We start from the raw sequence: 20,425 nt of genomic DNA, 5'->3' as shown, positions 1-20,425 counted from the left end.
GCAGAGTAACCATTAAGTCCCAATGCACCCTGTCAACAGTTTGCTCATATGTATTATTTCATGAGTTTCATGAAAAATGTCATATTTATTTAAACCAGTGTCTATAACCAAAAAGCATCATAAAGCATAGAAGAATTAAGGATTAAAACAAATCAGCTGCTCTTATATAACCCCCCCCCCCCCCCCCCCCCCCCCCCCCCCGCCCCCTTCATGAATGTCATCAAGCAAACATTTGATGACGTTGGGTGGGAGAGAGAAAGAGACAATTCTGGTTTTATTTGTTGCAGCTTTGCCTCAGTCACTCACATATCAGCACAGAGCACATGACCTGGAGGAGGCTGAATACTGCAGCGCTGAGGAGGCCAGAGGAATGCCTGGCCATTCTGCATTGGAAAACAAAGGGTGGCAGAAGTGTCCAATAAAGCCCTCCTGAGCCTGGTCCGATTATATTGATCCTTGATTGATCCAATGGCACAAAAGAAGTGATAATAATATACAGAGAATACATGCAACATGTGACTTGTTTTAGATTTATAATTAGTCTTGTAGTCTTATTTATTTTGTATTGATGAATAAACTCCCATTTTCTTCATATTAAAAACTAAATCATAGTCTTGTAAAATAAGAAGTAATGTATCACTGCTTACAACTGAAACCAGAAGTTTGCATACACTATATAAAAAGACTGTCTGACATGAAATCAGCTGAAACATTTCCTGTTTTAGGTTAATTAGGATTACCAAAATTATTTATATTTTTAAAGGCCAGAATAACAAGAGAAGGATTTTTAAAGACAGTTTTTCATTACTTTGTTCAAAGTCAGATGTTTACATACAGTAAGATTACTATGCATTTAAATAATTTGGGTAAACTCACCCATGGCTTCTGACAGGTTTATTGACAACATTTGAGTTAATTAGAGACACACCTGTGGATGTACTTGAAAGCGCACCTGAAACAAATTGCATCTTTGTGTAACTGCTTCATGGGAAAGCTAAAAGAAATTAGCCAAGATATCAGGAAGAGAATTGTGGACTTGCACAAGTCTGGTTCATCCTTGAGTGCTATGTCCCGAGGCTTAAAGGTGCCACATTCATCTGTTCAAACAAATATACACAAGTATAAACACCATGGGACTGTCCAGCCATCATAACACACAGGAAGTGGCTTAAGGATAACAAAGTCAGTGTTTTGGAGTGGCCATCACAAAGCCCTGATCTAAATCCTACTGAAAATTTATGGGCAGACCTGAAAAGGCATGTGCAAGCAAGACGGCCTACAAACTTGGCATGAATTTAAGCCCATTCCTCCTGACAAAACTGGTGTAACTGAGCCAACTATTGTGAGAAGCTTGTGGAAGGATATCAAAAACGTTTTACCCAAGTCATAGAGTTTAATGTCAGTGGTAACAAACACTAAAGAAAAAAAAGAAGGATTTGAAAAAAAAACAACCTTCTCATTATCCTGGCATTTAGCAAATACAAATATCTGGTAATCCTAATTGACCTAAAACAGGAAATGTCTAATCTGATTTCATGTCAAGGTAAGGCAATATTCTTTAAAAAAGACAAGAGATCTTTGTTTTGGAAAAACATCCATTTTATTTGAAATGACTAATTTTGTGCCGGATTCAGTCCTTGCAGTATCTTCCTCAATAATTTCAAAATCTCTTTCACAAATGTTAGAGATAACCATGTTTCCAAATGAAATGGACAGGAAATGTTTTCAAAGAAAATAAAAATTAATTTTACAGATTTATTAAAAATTACAACAAGTCCTAAATTCATATTTCAGGTACATGTAGAGACAGGGTCTGGATCAAATGCAAAGAGATACTACCACCAGAAAGCCGCCCCTTTTGTGTGGAAGGAGGGCAGCTAATCACAGTGTAGCCTCCACAAACTCCCATCAAGCCCCTCTCCATGAGAGACTAAGGCAGCAAACACAGTAAATTACAGTATGCATGGATACCTTAAGACTGAGATGAAAGTCCAGGACTATAAGACCTGCATTAGTCAGAGAAAAGAGCCGACAGCTGCCGAGAGGAAGTCTATGTATGTCAAGTCTGAGATCACAGGTACAAAATTAAGCAATTTCTCACAGCTACAACATGATTCAAGCCAGCTCCCTCTGGATTAATGGAGGCCTGATGGTCCTGGAGGCACAGTGTCTTTGACTCAGTGCATGTTGTGTTGTCAAACACATGCTACAATGGAGAGCTTTTTCCAAATGCTCACCTCACACAAGTGATGTTTAAGAAGTACAACATTCAAACATTTCAAAAAAACATGTTCCACATCCTCAGAAGATCGTTGAAGCTAACAGTGCTAAGCCTTAGTAGAACCTCAAGTTTCTCCACTGACGCAGAGGCGAAGATGTATTTGAGATGACATACCCATGTGCATACTCGAGCTGGTCAAGAGGAGGCAGGGCAGGGACACACTGCAAACCACTCTTGCATCAATAATATGCTTTATCTGTTTTTTAGGTTGGTTAAGCTACATTGTGTTATTATAAAATATTTTACAATATTATATAATGTCCAACTGTAACCCATTGAATAAAACTTAAACAAGCTGGTATAATGAACAGAATAATCATCTTAAAAATCCACCAGCTGCAGCTTTGGCCTTTCTGGACTTTGTTAGCCTTTATATAATCTGTGGTTTTGCTGAGTGAAAACTGCAGATTGATGCTGTGATGATTATTTAATTTTGCAATAGATTTTTTTCATAATCAGCATCACTCAGTGGTGACCAGACCTATAGTTTTAAAAAGCTGTCCATCATACTTTCATATTCTCTGTGTATCTCCTTTGCAAATGATCCAAAACTGTGAAATGTGGCTGTAACAAAGGTTACCTCTAGTTTTGGAGCACCTGTGTCCTTGTAACAGAACAGGTAACATTCATCTTTACTTCCCAGTAAAGTGCCTAATATTCGTGGAGTGTACCCTCCCTCTTGCCTTTCCCTCTCACCCAGAGGTAGCAGCACTGACACTCCCCTCCCACGCCCCTTACTCCCCCTTAGACCCCAGACCCCTGCAATGCTGCGGGGTCTACTCGGCCTGAGCATCGTAGTTAGCCCCCCCTGCCTTCTTCAGCTCATCACGGATATAGTCCTCCTCCAGCTCTTTTGAGTCACTAATCAAGAACTCCTTGGCATAGGTCTGTGAAAATAAACCCACAAGATAATTAATATTTATGTTTATGTTTGTTTATTTATTTATTAAATATGGGACAGTGCACATTGATCAACATGTGTTAGTACAGCATGTAAAAGTGCCAGAGTTAGCCATGCAGGCTAATTTTCATCCATTCCTACAAACATTATATTTGACAGAAGATTGTGTTATTAGTTTAAAAAATATGTAAACAGTGCAGTTTGGGAATGTTAGCACCGCTCAGTGTCAATGTGAGTAAAAGTAACAACCCACAGGAGGAATCAGGGAGAACCACCACAGCTCTGAGGTTGTGATAAAACTTTCTGTACAAAATATTTTTTTACATTTGAATGTTTTTGATTTAGAATATTTTTAATATCTACACAACCATCAGGACAACAAATAAAGAAGTCTATGAGTGTACAAGCTGTAGTGAGGCAGTTATTCTGACAGGGTGCTATATATAGCTAAAAATGAATTTTTATATATATATATATATATATATATATATATATATATATATATATATATATATATACATATACATATACATATACATATACATATATATATATATATATATATATATATATATATATATATATATATATATGATTTGATCCCTATGACAAGATTCAGCTTCATGGTGGGACTGACAGGTGGATTTAACCAATCACAGTTAAGTGTGAACTCTCAAAAGAAGAAGATTCCTTTAGTAGTCCTAACTAACTTCTTAAAGACACTAATAGCTTAGAACATGACAAAAACAGAATTGTGATCTTAGCGCTAGAAAACCATGATATAATTTTTGGGGGGCATTTCGCCAACCTCCAATAACAAGGGTGCAAACTGCGGAAAAATACTACAGTCAATGATTGTATATTAAACAACTCCCTACCATACCTATTACTTCAGACCCTATTGCTATGACACTTGTGTTTCTATTGTTCCCAAAGAAGCCATTACCCTGTCTCTGTCTCCTCCCTGTCATCTCCTATTATTTTATGACCTGTGAGGACAACAGTTCTTACCTGGACTATCTCCTTGACCAATGTCTTGTCTGTGCTGACTTTGGCTCGCTGCAGTCCATTAACGTTCTCGCCAATCCAGGTGATGAGTGTGAATTTGGCTCGTTTGCTCATGGCGTCACCTGTCGTGATTCTGAGGAACCCAAAAAGTCTCGCATCATCTATGAATACAGAGAAGAGTAATACAATTTAGATTAAAACAAATACTGTTATCACCTACAAAGCAATGCAAATGAACTGATTATTAGACCTCCTCTGGAACATTCAGCTTTATTACAGTCAAAATGTATTATCTTAAATGCACATCTTAAAGTCTATTCATGTGACATTATGAGGACTTTTTCACATTTAAAAGATATAATATTTTGTTAATCACTATGGTAAGTCCTTGTATTTCATTATTTTCATCATTTGAGGAATAACCTCTAAATGTAATTAACCCAAAACATGAACACTATCTTTAAAAACAGACAGAATAATAGTAAATGTAGCCAAAATAAACCAAACTACAGAACAAAGTTTTACAATCAGCTGCAGATTTACAAGAATTAACAAAATATATTGGCTATCTGCACCTCCAAGCTCTTATCCCATTTATATCGGTATTGACCCCCCCAAAAATCGTTTGGGCTCTGATGCCAATGCCGAAGCTGTAATTGTAAAACAGCTTAGATTGAACTGAGTGCTTGCTAGAGGTCAGTGGCCTGTATTTCAACAAAGTACTTTACAATCTTCATTATCTGTTAAGAGGCTGATAAAGGCATTCTTGTCAGCAGCCGTGCTCCGTCATTTAACAGAATAAGAATGGTAGCCACTTGATTTACCTCTGGACTACTCAATAACGACTACTGTAACAATCCACAGCATCACATGGTTAGTGACTAGTTACTCAATGGTTTGTGCTTAGAATAGTGAATTTAAAGTACACTTTTTAGACAAAATGCCAGTTTTAAATAAAAACACTTCCTCCATCTTATTATTTGAAAGCACGTTCTTCGGCTCAGAAGCAGAAGCCCTGTGGGGAAGTTAAATGACAGGCTTTTAAACAACATTGAAGAAATAAAAAACGTTACTGCAAAAGCCACACCTCATGATTCCTGGTGTTACTAGGACGGGGAAATAAGTGAATTATGTAATATTGACCTCTATCAGGCAGACTGACCCCTGTCTTGTATGAATAAAATCTGTGGCCATGCAATCAACTTTTTAACTGACTCGGAAGTAAAAGATGAAAAACTTCAAGTTTTAGATTAGGAGTGCCAATAAAATGTAAGTCGTCCCATGGAAGACATAATATTTCAGTGACCCAATTTATACTTGTCTAAGCTGGTCCAGAGTCCATAATTTGCTTAAAAAGTACATAATGTAAGTATAGCTCAAGGGCACACTTCCTCATGCGGTACATTAATTGGTTTGTCTTCCTTAAAGCTATGCTGACACAGCACTGACAACAGAGATGACACAGCACGCTATACCCGTGTCCCTTTAAACAAGACTGGGGAGATATTATACCTGCAAAATCAATGAAAATAAATATATGTGCTGGAACCTTTAAGCAAGATAGAATAGATTTTTCTTCAGAAGCACAACTACAAGATATGTAGTTGAGTTTTAAATTTAGATTGATTCTTTCATTTAAATAAATTGGCCACACCACTGATTGTATTTCTCTTCACAGTTATAGAAAAAGGAGTTTCCAGGTCTAATTTCAGACCTGACCTGTAGCTCCGCCCACTTTATTCAGTCTACAAACTGACAGCTAAATAAGGAAAGGAAGCCCCTACATAAATGTGTCGTCATTGAACAGGAACCAATAGCGAGCACAGCAGCTGACTATAGCATTGTAATAAATGGCTTATTTCAACATAGGAATGTGAGCTCAGAAGAAGCAGATGAGTGGTGCCCTGAGGACGCAGCCTGCATCAGAGAGCACCACACCCAACATCTGAGCAGGGACTAGCCCCCATGAGACTAGACCAAACGCCCACAACTGTACAACAAATCCTCGCTGGGAGTCATTATGTCAGGACGCCTTTCTCTACAACACAAATGAGCTCTGGACAAGCCCACACACCGCCAGCTGTAGCTTCTGCATTTTCAAGTACTGACTGACAACAATATAGGTTCTGTGCATTTTGGAATTTGCTTTTGGGGAACTATCTGTTGGCTACAGATGATAAGGTTCATGTTTCTAGCCAAGTAATTACAGTTTATGTAGGGGTTGTTCTTTGGACTTTCTAACGATTAGTATACTATAATGCAACTCAATAGTCAATGTTAATTATTGACAAGCAATTTGTAATTGGTTGGCATTTTTAAAAAGTGGCATTGAGTATTAAAGACAACCATACATCTGCAGGTCATTCATGTCATTTTCAGCAGTGGCATTGCATAATTCTATAGCATATATTATAGCTACAATTATGTTTTTGGTTTTAAAACATGACTAAAATGAACAGTATTATAAGGTCATGTGCATAATGAGGTTATGTTTAGGGAGTGGCTGGAGTGTGCAATGCAATGCTCTGTTTTTGTTACAGCTTCTATTGCATTGCATTACAACAACGGAGAGGCAATGAGAGAGTCTTAAAAGATTAAGGTCCTGCCAAGTCGAGCTCAGTAGCATACCCGTTGTTTAACCCGTCCATGCACATGGCCTGGGCATACACATGCGCAGGAACTATGTAATAAGAAACAACAGCTGGACTTGAAGGAGCAGCAGTACCTACCTGTGCACATTTTCTTGAACTCTTCATAGTCAACTCCTTGTCCTCCAGGCACAATATTAGAGCCCTCGTATGTAAACACAACCCTGGAACACAGCGCATGGATTTATGGTAATTACGTTTCACAACAAAATAACAAGATACAAGATGCATGTGAAATACAAAACGCAAAGTATTCCAGCTGTTGGAGAACTGTCTACTGTCTACTATACCCATCCAGCGCTCTGTGAATGAATACAGGACAAAGGAAATTATTTCTGCCCCGCTGGGCCTAGAGCAGTAGAGAATGAAGCTTCACTTTAAACCAGAGGGTGTTAGGCTACACTTGGACTAAGATCCCCTCATTGCGCACACCCATCCCTCTGGCAATTGCAAAATACGCACGAAGAATTGATATGGGGCCAAAATCTCATTGAACGCCATTGACAAAGCAGTCCATTTGACATTATTGCGACTGTGACACAAAAAGCTTTTTTTCTCTCTAATTCGGCATTCGGTGAAATTAAACTTTCAGATAAAATCTGAAGAAATGTTACGCAAAGGGTCCGCAGTAATTCACCACAAAAGGCTGAGCAATGTCTAGGGCGGTAACGCGCCCCTAAAATGAACTTCCCCACAAAATGTTGGTTTAAGGAGAATTAAGCACAACAAGTGATCCTTTGTGGTGTTTCACGCGTGGCATTACTAATGTGCACGAAACAATGAAATCCTGCAGTATTCTTTTCTAAAGGCTTACTTACCAGTTGGTTTCTGTATTGTCGTCCCGGACATCATTGTAAGCTTCTCTGCATGCTTCTTTGTCAATCTGGGTTGCCATTTTTTTCGGATGGACAGTCGCAGTGAGCGTAACGCAGTATAAAGCAGCTAACTTGGACTGCTCCACACACAGTCGGGGCGTGCTGATGAGAGACGGTGGAGCTCTTAAATCTGTGCCGGGCTCAGGGCGCAGAGTGGGACTTGTTTCCTGGCTTGTGCTGTGGTGGGCGGTGGTGATGTGAGGCGGGCAGGTTGGCAGCACAGACAGAAGTCCCACAGACACACTGCTGTACCTCCTATCGTCTCGACTGAACCACTGCGTAAAGTTATCTTTGCCAATTAGAGACTTCATCGGAAGTGGGTTTCAAAATAAAGTAGCCAAGGGAATACATAGGCTAGGCCTATATTAAAGCAATGGTCAAAGATGTGGTGTGTGCATGTCATGGTGCACTAGGGTCGCTGCCACTTATTAGTCGAGTGGAAATAATAATTTCAAGTGTCCCCTGTAAAGGTGCAGAGTCTAACTTTTCTGGTCCATGGAGACACTATTACTTTGGTAGAAATGTTCTACACTAGGGCATTAAAATTCTCTATATAAGACACGCATGAAAAAAGCAAGTTGCATTCACATGTGTTTTATTCCTAAACAAATATATTGAAAAACATGCATTCTATCTAACTAAACATATCTGGGAGGGTATTAAAGATTTATTAAGTCTAACACAAACCATGGCACAAACCATGGGCCAACACTAGCCTACATATTCTCTATAATAAATTAACATATTTTGAGGACCGACCTTTGTTTCTACTTTTATGTCAGTGAATAAAACTAACTTCCGGTTTATTTATGAATTGACTACTAATAGGGGGAATCTGTCTATTGTGATTTGCTCTTCTGGTAAGGTATCGAGACGCAATCCACCAGAGAATCATCCATTAAACTCACCTGGTTTGTAAAATTGAACAGTGGTTGCAAGAGGCAGTTAGTTCGTGGCTGGGGTAGAATGGGGTAGATCCATGGGTTGAAGACGTTGAAGGAGTTGTCTCAGAGCTCCGTGTCGCCATCTACTGGTGGTTAGTCTACAGTGCAAAAAATTGCACAAATAAAAAAATAATTGTAAGATTTTTTTTTCTCTTGGAGACATTTCAAGGCCAGCATACGACATTTAAAACAGTTATTGGTTTACACAATTAACAAATAAATAGATAATTAAAAAAACAGATAAATACGTTTGTTGCCGGAAGTGTGTGCTGCATGCAGTAGTCAACTTCCGTTTTACTCTGCTTCAGCTGTGTTTGCGGAATTGAGGCTCTCTGTCAGTTTTCTGTATGTAAACTGTTCATGTCTTGGGTGTAAATGTGCTTAAAATGATATTCTCACAAAATACAGTCCGCCTGTGACGCTGTAAATTATTGCGATTGCTGTTCATATGTAGAAATAGCGCTGCTTTTTATGTTGTGCTAATTTGTTAACAGAGGATGCTGCACATAATCTTATTATACTTCCATGATGCTGCACCAGAGATGTAATTGCAAGCCTTTGTCTGAGTTATTACTTATACTTATTTCGATAATAGTTGAGAGGTCATCAACTTCATTATCATTGTAAACTATTCCTCAGATCATATGATGTTATCCTTTCAGAATATGTCAGTATGAGAACAACATGGACAATGGTAAAGTCAGTCGTGTGTGTCGGCCCTATCACATCAGTGAATCCTCTAAGGTCAGTTGTTGTTTGTTATCATTTATGGGCTCTTCTTATGTGCACTGTTTTCCAGAGGTGTTGTGTGCTCTACAGATTTTCCACTGGTCTCATCAGTCTGTGGCAGTCCTCCAGGGTCTGAATGAGCAAAGGTTGAAAAGTCAGTTCTGTGATGTGGTGCTGTTGGCAGATGACCAGTCCATACCAGCGCACAGAGCACTATTGGCTCTGTCCAGTCAATACTTTAATGCTATGTTCACTTTGGGCATGAAAGAGGAACACCAGGTGGAGGTATGTTTCTAAAGTATGTTCTTTCTGGCCCTGGTCTCAAAAATGAGCCCCGTATTGCTACCTTCAGGTGCAGTTGGTTGGGTTGTCATCTATTGGACTCAGGGCTGTTGTAGACTTCCTGTACTGTGCAGAGCTGCGATTAGATGGAGGAAACATTGACTATGTTCTTGAAGCAGCCCATCTATTGCAGGTGATTGTGGTTTTCATTTGATCTTTCATTATTTATTTATTTTTTATCGAGAGTGATTGGTAAGGTTAAAATTGATGGTTTAACTCTTGCGTGCATAATGTTTTTGTGTAGGTGTGGCAAGTGGTGGATTTCTGCTGTCAGTATTTGGAGCAGGAGGTGACTGAGGACAATTATCTTTATCTCCAGGAGCTGGCTTTGCTCTACAGTCTGGACAGACTTGACACTTTCATTGACCATTTCATCCTCTCACGCTTTGGTACTTTGTCTTTTACGCCTGACTTCATGAGAGATATTCCTCTTCACAAACTGACAAAATATCTTTCCAGCAGCCAGGTCAGTAATGTCTTACTGTCTATCTTTGTTATTTTTATGTGTTTTTGCTGTCCAACAATATATTTTTTGATTTGCACTTATAATATAATATACAATAATAAAAAGCACACAGTATATAAAAAGCAGGTGCAGTAAGAGGCAAAAAATACAGAAGAGCTTATATTAAAGCCTCCACCTTATGAATACATAAAATTGAACATTATAGCCATGCATTACATTTAAAAATTACATTTATACACCTTGAAAAATGTAATTAAATTCAAACATGGATTAAAATTCAGTGAAACATCCAACAATTGAATGTTTACCAAACATTACCATGAAACATTTCCTTAAACTCTTTTTAAGTGACGTTTCTGAAGTGCAATCACCAGCCAGATGTGAAAATTGGCTCCACGCTTTACAGCCTCTGTAATGTAGGCAAAACTGCACCCTTCATATGACATAATTTATTGCGATTTTGATGAGTATTGTATCTCTGTATTAGTTTTAAAGTAAAATATGAAATGTTCAGGGATTGTGGTTCTATCATTAAAAAAAAATGTATACGCAAAAATACAAATTTGATAAATATTTATATCATAAACATTAACAAAGTTAAGTTTGATGAATAATTTAATCATAATAATAATAATAATACATTTTATTTATATAGGGTTTTTCAAGACACTCAAAGACACTTTACCTAGGAGAACAATTTGAAAAAGTACGAAGATACAAACATTTAAAATCAATACTCATAATAATTAAAGATTAAAAGCAGCTTTAAACAGGTGAGTCTTTAGGTGTTTTTTGAAGATGGTGAGGTCAGTGTAGTCTCGGAGTTGTTGTGGTAGAGGCTCTGTCTCCCCAAGTTCGGAGCTTGGTCCTCCAGGGGAGGGAGAGGAGGTTTGCGTTTGAGGAGCGGAGGGAGCGAGAAGGAATGTGGTGATGGAGCAGATCTGTGAGGTAGGGGGGGCCAGGTTATGGAGAGCTTTGAAAGTGATAAGAAGAACTTTGAACTGAATTTGCTGAGAAATGGGGAGCCAATGGAGGTTTTGGAGGACCGGGGTGATGTGTTCACACAGACAGGTGCGTGTGAGGAGGTGAGCAGCAGAGTTTTGTATGTATTGCAGTTTATTAAGTGTTTTTGAGGGTGTGCCGTATAGGATGCTATTGCAGTAATCGATTCTGTATGTGATGAATGCATGGATTAAAGTTTCTGCAGCTGAAAAGGTGAGTGATGGGTGGAGGCATGCAATGTTTTTGAGATGGAAAAAGGCAGTCCAGGTTATTTGCTTTATATGGGATTCAAATGAGAGGTTTTGTTCAATGAGAATACCAAGATTTCGGATGAGTGGGGATGGAGTGAGTGTGGAATTATCAAAGTTTAGACAGAAGCTTGAGGAGGACTTAGTGAGTGTTTTAGGGCCAATTATTATGATATCGGTTTTGTCACTGTTTATTTTGAGTAGACTGAGTGTCACCCAGGCCAATTTAGCACAAGGTGTTAGTGGCATAGAATGAGTAGCAATTCAAGCAAAGCGTTTTTTGCACTCTAAATTTTTGGTCAGAATAATTGGGAAAGTTCTTGCCAAGACTATATTACAATATGACAGATAGGGGTAAATTAAGTATAGTAAACTATAGTATTAGTAAGAGGTAGATAAAATATTTATATATATAAGAGAAATATTTTACCAGTTTCAAACCAAAAAACAAAAAATTGTTACATTTCTGTGCTCTCTCAGTGGGACTATCATATGTATTTGCACCCTCACCAAAGACTGAAGCTATACAGGTGTTTGTGGATGTAGAATCCTTTTGTAGTAATTGGTTGATAACCTTCCAAGTACCTTTTAATATTATTTGAGGTATTTTTTTTGGTCAAAGTAATACTTCTTTCTTGCAGACATTAATGAATGGAGATTGTTTTTTCTAAGTAAGAAAAGTAAGAGGGGTTGTATTGGATACATACTTTTTTTTAATAAAATTTGATTTTCTTTCTAAATATTTAGATGCAATCAATTTGAATTTTTTAACTGGAAAAGTATTGCATATCTTAAATGTAATCTTTTCTATATTACGTTTGCTCATATTCCTCTTTGATAGTGTTTTCTTTTTGTGATTAATGCTCTTTACCTTAGGTGAGCAGTACTGAAATATAGGAAAGTGATCTGACAAATCTGCATAAATAATCCCAGACCTATTTCCAATACTTAAATTGTTTGTAATTATATTATGAATCAAGGTTGAAGTCTTGTCACTCACTCTTGTTGGTTTATTAATTAATGGGAAAAAATAACTTGAGAAGAGTATTTATAAATTCATTAGTACATTCATTAGTACATGGAACTGGTTTGCCTTTCAAAATATTTATGTTGAAATCTCCCAAAATAGCAGAACTTGTTTTGGGAATTTAATGAATCAAGAGTTTTAGATAAACTTTCAATAAAATCTTAAATGACAAAATCTTGACGGTAGATAACTCCAACAATAACATAACATTCTTTCTCTCACAATCAGAGAGCTCCACAAACACTGACTCTATTCCCCCTTTATGCGAAATAAGCCTTAGGTCATTCCTTAGTTTGAATTCATAATTTCTCTGAATAAAGAGAGAGAGACCACCACCTACTCTATTTTTTTCTTACAAAATGACATGATTACTAATTAATCAACTTTAAAAATTCACATGTGTCTTTGGTGAGCCATGTTTCTGATAAGGCGATAACAATAAACATGTAATTTAAAGAGTAAAGGAAAATGTTTATCCCTACATGTTTAGATGAAAAGTTGAAAATACATTAGGCGTCATGTTAAAAGATTATTTCAAACTTTTTTACGCTACAATAATCATACAGGTTTTATAAGTTGAAAAAGAGTGCACATCAGGACAGTTTCACTACTGTAAGGGTTAGTAGAATCAAAAGGTCTATTAGCAAATACTGAGTTTTATCACCATTTTTCCCTATGGCTGAAAGCTATGAAAGATTATAGAGAACAATGCAAAACATTTTCCTGTGCATGAAGGACCAATTACATTAAACCTTAAGCATTAAAATTAGCTGGGTGAGGTCAGTTGCAAGGGGGATGAACAATCAGTTTATCATACTTTAAATAAGCCGCATCATCTTTTTTCTGGGCTGCATTCAAAGCTGGGAGAAGTTCTTTCCTTTTCTGTCATCTTTAGGAATATCCTCATTAATGAAGATTCCTGTGCCTTTCAGCGTCTCAGCCCAGTCCAGCACAGCCATTTTGTCCTTAAGTCTCAGAAATCTCACCACAACAGGGTTTCCAAACACAGTCTTCCCAGCACTATGGACCTGGTCAGTTCAATTTTGAGATGATCCACTTGAAGTTTCTCCATAAAGAGTTTTCTCACTTTGTCTTCACATTCAAATACATTTCCTTTACCAGGCTCCTTGATGCCCTCAGTAACAGTATTGTTGCATTTTGATTGCCCTTCCAAAAGCTCTGTTTTTTTTAGAAAATGCAACAAAACTTTTGCAGATTGTGCCCAGATCAGAGCTGATGTTAGTGTAGTTTTTTTAGAAAGCAGAGGATGAAGCTTTGTAATCATCAAATTAATTTTGAGTCATTTCTAGACTTCATTTAAAATCATATATTTGCATTGTCAAGTCATCAATTCTCTTATTTGGTGAGTCTACAAACACTCAAAGACATGTTTTAAAACTTCTTTCTTGCTGTTCAGCTAGAGTTTTATAAAAGTCTTTTTGCTGATCCAACAATTCATGAACCTCAGACATTGTGACCTACTCCTCAGTGGTGTAGTTAGCCTTTGGTGGCATGGTGGGGTGGTGGGGCCTAAGTCCAACTTGCAATTCACACAAAAGAGTTGTAAAATATTGCTCTTGAGGTTTTTTTTTTAGAAATGTTGAATAAAATACATACATGTTTTTGCCAGAATTTTCAGTAGCATTCAATAAGCTTTGTGACCTATTTGAACAACAAAAATATATTAACTGCTTTTTAAACATACATTTTCAATGCCTGTCATGTTTTTGTTTTCAGGTGGAGCATGAGAGTGAGCAAGCTTTGCTCCAGGCTGCTTTTCAGTGGTTGAGCCAAAGCCCAGAGCGCACAGCCCATGCTCCAAAGCTCCTGTCCCACATTCGCCTGGCGCTGATGCCTGTGGGAGACCTGGTAGGATGGGTGCTGCCTGCTATCCGATCACTTCTGCCAAATGAAGCCCAGTGTGAGGCTTTGGTTGAAGAAGCCTTGGCCTACCATGCTACCCCCAGTGCTCAGCCCCTATTCCAAACTGGACTCACGTCATTAAGAGATGGAGTTGAAAGCCTGCTTCTAATTGGAGGAGAGGTGACTACAAATTAGAAATGACACTGCCCTATCCTGTACGTGAATGTATTTACACTAGTCACACATCACATACTATTGTCAATCTAGGGAGACTCAACTCTTTAATTTCTTTTCTTTGAGTTGTTAACAGAATTGTCCTCAAACAAGCATTGACCATATCTGGTCTGTGTGTTCTGTTTAAAGGTGTCTGAACGAGGAGAAGAGTTGAGCTCTAATGTGTGTCGTCTGGATGCCCCAGCAGGAGTTTGGAAGGTAGAGACTGAACTCCCAGCCCAGCGGAGCCATCACTGCTTGGCTGTGTTAGGGGGGTTCATCTTTGCAGCTGGTGGTAGTTCATCCAGGGATAATGGTGGAGATGCTGCTTGTAATCTTCTTTACAGATATGACCCCTGCCATAATCAGTGGACCAAGGTATTCTAGTTCATAATTGTTGTTTTTTTATTGTATTTTTTTTTCTTATCTCCAAAATATGCAATGTCTGTTGTAACACTTTCAGGGAGCATCCATGAACCAGAGGAGAGTGGACTTCTTTCTGGGGGCAGTGGGTGACTGTCTTATCGCTGTGGGGGGTAGAAATGACACTGGGGCACTGTCCTCTGTAGAAGTTTACTATCCTGCTGAAGACAGCTGGTGCTATGTAGCTGGCCTGCCCAGGTAGACTGTTTCACTGTTATCATTATTCTGTTTGTTTATATTTAAAAGCATGATTATCTACAGTTTGTTATGTACAGTTTTCTTATTGTGTATGGTTTGTGAAATGATTGTACCTTTTTTGTAGATACACCTATGGTCATGCAGGGACAGTGCACAGAGGTGTTGTGTACATCTCAGGTGGACATGATTATCAGATCGGGCCATACCGCAAAGAAGTCTTGAGCTATGAACCATCTGGAGAAGGTTCTGCGTGGGTGGAGCGGCCCTCGATGTCTGAGGCCCGAGGCTGGCACTGTATGGCCTCTGTGGACCATCTCATCTATGCCATTGGGGGCAGCGATGACCATGCAGCCACAACAGAGCGCTTTGACGTCCTACAGGTGGAGGCATATGATTCTCATGTGGGACAGTGGAGCTATGTGGCTCCACTACTGCTGCCCAACAGTGAGGCAGGAGTGGCAGTTTGGACTGGAAAGATTTATGTTTTAGGAGGCTACAGCTGGGAGGGCATGGTTTTCTCCAAAGCAACTCAGGTGTATGACCCTGATAAAGGAGCCTGGTATCGGGGGCCTGATTTGCCCAAACGCATCGCAGGAGCTTCTGCCTGTGTGTGCACTGTAAGGCGTTCATGTACATTAGACTTGCAGAACAGGAAGAAAAAACTTCAGTCATCACAACCCACGTGACAGCAGTGAGAACTTGGACTTTATTTAAATCAAACAAACATGTCTATAAAGTGAAATCAGCTACTGGCTTTGATAAACTAAAAAGAACATGAGTAGGTTTGTTGCTTAAATCTCTGGCAGAAGTGCTGAAACCAAAATGTTTAATATGTTGTACTGTTTGTAATAATATAATAATTATGGGATATCAAGCCAAAAGCTTGTAACTAAAGGAAAATATCATTTTGCAATTTGTTAAAAAAAAAAAAAAATACAATGCATATTACAAGCTGATCAATGGGATGTTTATATTATTATAAACTTGTCAAACTGTCAAAAAATTACATTACATTTTTTACATTAATTTTATTAGTGTTTATACACCATTTTGTTTTGGGAGTTAGTATGAACAAAAAGCCTCACACAAATGGGTAATAGGGATGAGATTTGATTCTGTAACAAAAAAGTCATAGAAACAATCATTAGAAACATTAGTATAGCATTAAACTGGACATCATGTGCTCACTTACTCAGGCAGCTCGCAAGCTCTCCATTCACGGTCAAGGCCTCTGAGAGCTGCCATATCTTCCTCTGTTAGGCTAAAATCAAATATCTGCACAAAAAAGAAAACAGCAGGACTTGTTTTTACAGTTATTGTGATATCAAATGCCCTCTTCCTGAAGCCTTGTGTGTTGATTAAGTTAGAAGATACAATTATGGTAATGGAACATTGTAAAAAAAAATAAATATATATATATATATATGGTCAGATGTTGGCAATGAAAACGCTGAACTCCAAAATAAAATAAAAAAGACTGAAAAAAACAATAACACACATTAATACTATTTGAAAATAAGACTTTACTGAGTTTACCTTTGTGTTCTCGAGGATATGATGGGCCTTTTCACTTTTGGGGATGACTGCTATGCCCTGTTGGATGTGGTTCCTCAGCAAAACCTGCCAACATCACAGGCATGAGTGCCAAAAGTAGGAAAGACAAAAATATTCAGAGTTACACCAGTGTTACAAATGTGTGAGTGTTCTGTTTTTCTCACCTGTGCAGAGCTGCGCCTATGCTTCTTGGCAATGTTTTCGACAACAGGGTCATTTAGAAGATTAACTGGGTCTTTTTCTTTTTTTATACTGGCAGAGGGAAGCAAAAGATCATATTATGAAAGTAAAACCACAGATGTTTAATAGCCATGAAGTATAAAATTGCAGTTAAAAATACAATTTAGAAGCATAGAAATGTGTATCTCTGAATTTAAAATTATTAGTTTAGTATGTCCATAATACTATTACTCTGAGACTACGTTTTTCATTAAAGGTACGATATACTTTTTGGTGGAAAGGCCGTCACCTGCTTGCCTGTATGGATTATTGCTTAGCCTCAAGTGTTCCACAGTATGGCATTTAGTGTTTCTATTTAGCATTGATCAATTGCAGATGTTTGTTACAATTACTGAGAAAACATGAATTCTCACTGTGAGTAGGGTCCCCTCTCTGACATGTAACTTGGTTTGGTGGCATTACCTGACATGAAGATAGATTCGTTTAATACCATACTGTGGAACATTCCAAGCAAGGCAATTATATCTCCATAGAGACAAGGTGATGGACTCTCCATTATAAAGTTAAAGTACCTTTAACTTGAACCTGATCATTGTGAAATTGCAACCTGGATACATTTTTAAAAGGCATTAATATCTCAATAAATTCTCTAACATTACAATGCTGTATAATTGTTTTTGTAGTGTGTATGGTTTCTGCATACAGCTCTGGAGATCTTCCTGGGGACCCAAAAGGACTGTAGGCAGTCAGAGCTATGTTCTTGGATTTACAGAAGTCTATGAGTTCAGTCTGCACCAGGTATGGATGGAGCTCCACCTGCAGGGTCCCAAATGTTCATACAATCAACATAAGATCATAAATGACACTCACACACACAAAAACAAAACTGCTGAATGCTCTGCAACACATTTTGAAGCAAGATAAAATTGCATTACCCTTCAAATAGCTTTTTAAAATTCTAATCTAGCCTTATTTATTGACTGAAATGTTAAATGTTGTGCTTTAACACATGCACTAGAGCAAAATCATCTCAAAATCAGTGATCACAAAGTTGCATTTCTTAATCTCATCTACATTGTGAGTACCTGGTTGACGGCCGGTGTGACCCTACACAGGGCCAACAGTCTCTCCAGCTGCAAGATGCTAAAGTTGGACACTCCAATACTTTTCACTTTCCCAGAGGCCTGTAGTGCCTCCATCCCCTGCAAGAATCAAGGAACTGATGTGTGAACTAATGTGTGGTAACACAACTGGCAAATAGGATTGTGAAATGAATCTAATTTTGAGATTTCTTGTTATTAATGGTATGCTTTGGTTTGGTTCCTTCTACATGTTTGATTGATATCAAGTGATTAAATGTATTGCAAACCATGTTAAAATGGGAACTGAACAAAATTATTCAATGTAGAATGGTTATCTTACTCTCCACACATCCACATAATCTATATCAGAAGTTAATATCTGTCCCTCCTTGTTCTTGGGGAAAAGTTCATCTCCTACTTTCTGAAGAATAAAAATACAAAAGCTTATGTTAAAATGAGACATTATATTTTTTACCTTTCACTTTTACATCAGTTTTCACAAACCTTTAAACCAACAGGAAAATGCACTAAGTAAAGATCCAGGTAATCAAGCTGTAGATCGGACAGCGACTTATTAAGGCACACAGGAATGTCCTCTGGGGCAAAATGTGTACACCACAACTAAAAGTAAAGGGCAAACAAATGTATATATATTAATATCTGTGCTTACAATCGACCACTTAAATGATTTGAGATAGAAGTTGTCTCACCTTACTGACTATGAACATATCCTGGCGTCGGATGATCCCCTGTTGTATTTTGGCTTGCAGGGCTTTGCCAATGTCCACTTCATTCTCATAACAGTACGCAGTGTCAATATGACGGTATCCTGCTGTGATGGCCGCCTCCACTGCTCCCTGCATTGAGGTCTTTGAAATGTGGTCCGACTGCAAAGCATCATACACACTTGTTTAAGATTACTCCTTTAGGCTAGAGGAAAATAACTATTCGTGTTTAGTGGTCTAGCACTGAGGAACTTTACAAAGAGATAACTGCTCATCCCAAATGATGATGTTTGATGCAACCTAATATTTGGTAATTGCTGTTTTTATTATTATTTTGAAGTAGATATATTATGGTTTTTTTCTCATTCCAGAACTTAGTAATATAACATTAATTAAATCTATATTTAAAATTTTGTCCATTGTGAATCGCAAAACTGGATCACTCAGTCCCCCAAAAGCAGGACAATGCAGGATCACTCATAGGCTACAAAAGTCAATTAAAAGACAACTCTGAGAAAATGAATGATAACTGAACAAGAACACCAATATAACAAGGCTAAAAGCTCATACAAGTTAAACATTTTTAAATCAGTCTTTCTCTTTTCTCTTAAAGACATGCCATATGGGCAAAGACAAGTATATTATCATGCAGCTTCGATAATCTTAATAACATGTAAAGTCATAAATGCGAATAAAGTTAGAAATTGTGCCTATATCAGAAGGTACTGTCTCATAACTGATGCATCTATTAATAGTCAGCCACCACATAGAATTAAACAGTTGTGTGTTATACTACCTTCCATGTCCCCAGGCCTAGAAGTGGCATTTTTGAGCCATCATTGAGTAGTATGGTCGTCTCCACCTGTATGTCCTCCATTGGCCCAAACTGTCAGTCTGAGCTTTCACTTCCTCTGTTCTCTTACTGAAACTGCTGTGCAATGTCCTTCCTTATTATGTCCTCTGCTGTGGTCCTTCCTCTAGCTCACACTGCTCAGTACTGAGTCAGGAGTTAATGATTGGACAATGGTCAAAGTACCTGCAAGTGTTTATGTGTACACGGAGGAGAGTGAAAGGTGAGGCAAAGGTCGCTGCGCTCATGAGGGCTAGATATTCTACAGCAATTAAGGTGTAATGAGTAAACTTTAACAATAGGTGGAGATATTGTGTTAGAATTAAACCAAGCAAAAGTAAACAAGGGCATCTCTTGTTTTGGTGAAATCATGCAATTGCACGGGCGTACCTGACTAAGACGACTATGTTTACTTTGTAGCGTTTGCGCAAGACATTATGGTTGCATTTAGGTAATAAAAAGCAGATATTAAATTTATCTCGTGAATCCTTGATTAATCATTAATATTGAGAGCAAAGACAAAGAGATGAAAGTAGGTAAAGTACTTGCAGCCAGGGAGAGGGACAGAGCGGGATTGATGGAGGGGAAAAATGCATTTACACTGCGCTCAAAATTATTATGCAAATTATATTTTTCTCAGATTTTGCCAAATTGTCAATATAAATGACAGTCATCATACTTTTCAAGTAATCAACCTTTAAAGTACAATTTGAATGTGATTGAACAAACCTCCCAATGATAAAAGTATTTTTTTTCAAAAATAAAAACTTAAAATGCACTGTTCCAAATGATTATGCACAACAGAGTTTCAAACCATGTTATTGTCGTAAAGAACTGAAAATGGTCATTTGTTTATTTTTCAATTA

The 20,425-nt window shown here is 37.9% G+C and overlaps 3 protein-coding genes across 5 annotated transcripts; 1 reads left to right on the top strand and 2 right to left on the bottom strand.

Annotated features, from left to right (window-relative positions):
* Positions 1–1,741: 1,741 nt before the first annotated feature.
* Positions 1,742–7,982, bottom strand: cotl1 (coactosin-like F-actin binding protein 1). Its single transcript, XM_033968349.2, has 4 exons — positions 7,657–7,982; positions 6,920–7,002; positions 4,194–4,351; positions 1,742–3,168 (listed from the first exon to the last, which is right to left on the bottom strand). Exons 1-4 carry the CDS (start codon positions 7,731–7,733, stop codon positions 3,058–3,060), a joined length of 429 nt encoding a protein of 142 aa, XP_033824240.1. The 5' UTR covers positions 7,734–7,982; the 3' UTR covers positions 1,742–3,057.
* A 690-nt stretch (positions 7,983–8,672) lies between these two features.
* Positions 8,673–16,462, top strand: klhl36 (kelch-like family member 36). Of its 3 annotated transcripts, none has more exons than XM_055222381.1 (9): positions 8,673–8,746; positions 9,320–9,401; positions 9,477–9,671; positions 9,739–9,861; positions 9,973–10,194; positions 14,209–14,514; positions 14,698–14,925; positions 15,011–15,168; positions 15,293–16,462. In XM_055222381.1, exons 2-9 carry the CDS (start codon positions 9,342–9,344, stop codon positions 15,852–15,854), a joined length of 1,854 nt encoding a protein of 617 aa, XP_055078356.1. In that variant the 5' UTR covers positions 8,673–8,746; positions 9,320–9,341; the 3' UTR covers positions 15,855–16,462. The 3 variants fall into 3 exon arrangements, with proteins under 3 accessions (XP_055078356.1, XP_055078354.1, XP_055078355.1); XM_055222379.1 differs by lacking the exon at positions 8,673–8,746 and adding an exon at positions 8,950–9,002; XM_055222380.1 differs by lacking the exon at positions 8,673–8,746 and adding an exon at positions 8,962–9,080.
* Positions 16,195–19,699, bottom strand: zgc:56622 (uncharacterized protein LOC326033 homolog). Its single transcript, XM_033968348.2, has 10 exons — positions 19,506–19,699; positions 18,695–18,871; positions 18,489–18,605; positions 18,325–18,405; positions 17,988–18,104; positions 17,606–17,718; positions 16,887–16,974; positions 16,705–16,788; positions 16,361–16,443; positions 16,195–16,283 (listed from the first exon to the last, which is right to left on the bottom strand). The coding sequence occupies exons 1-10, from the start codon at positions 19,584–19,586 to the stop codon at positions 16,250–16,252; spliced, it is 975 nt and encodes a 324-aa protein (XP_033824239.1). The 5' UTR covers positions 19,587–19,699; the 3' UTR covers positions 16,195–16,249.
* Positions 19,700–20,425: the final 726 nt, after the last annotated feature.

Source organism: Periophthalmus magnuspinnatus, chromosome 6 (assembly GCF_009829125.3).
Source record: "Periophthalmus magnuspinnatus isolate fPerMag1 chromosome 6, fPerMag1.2.pri, whole genome shotgun sequence".
NCBI classification, from domain to species: Eukaryota; Metazoa; Chordata; class Actinopteri; order Gobiiformes; family Gobiidae; genus Periophthalmus; species Periophthalmus magnuspinnatus.
This window is presented reverse-complemented; position numbering and strand designations above follow the sequence as displayed.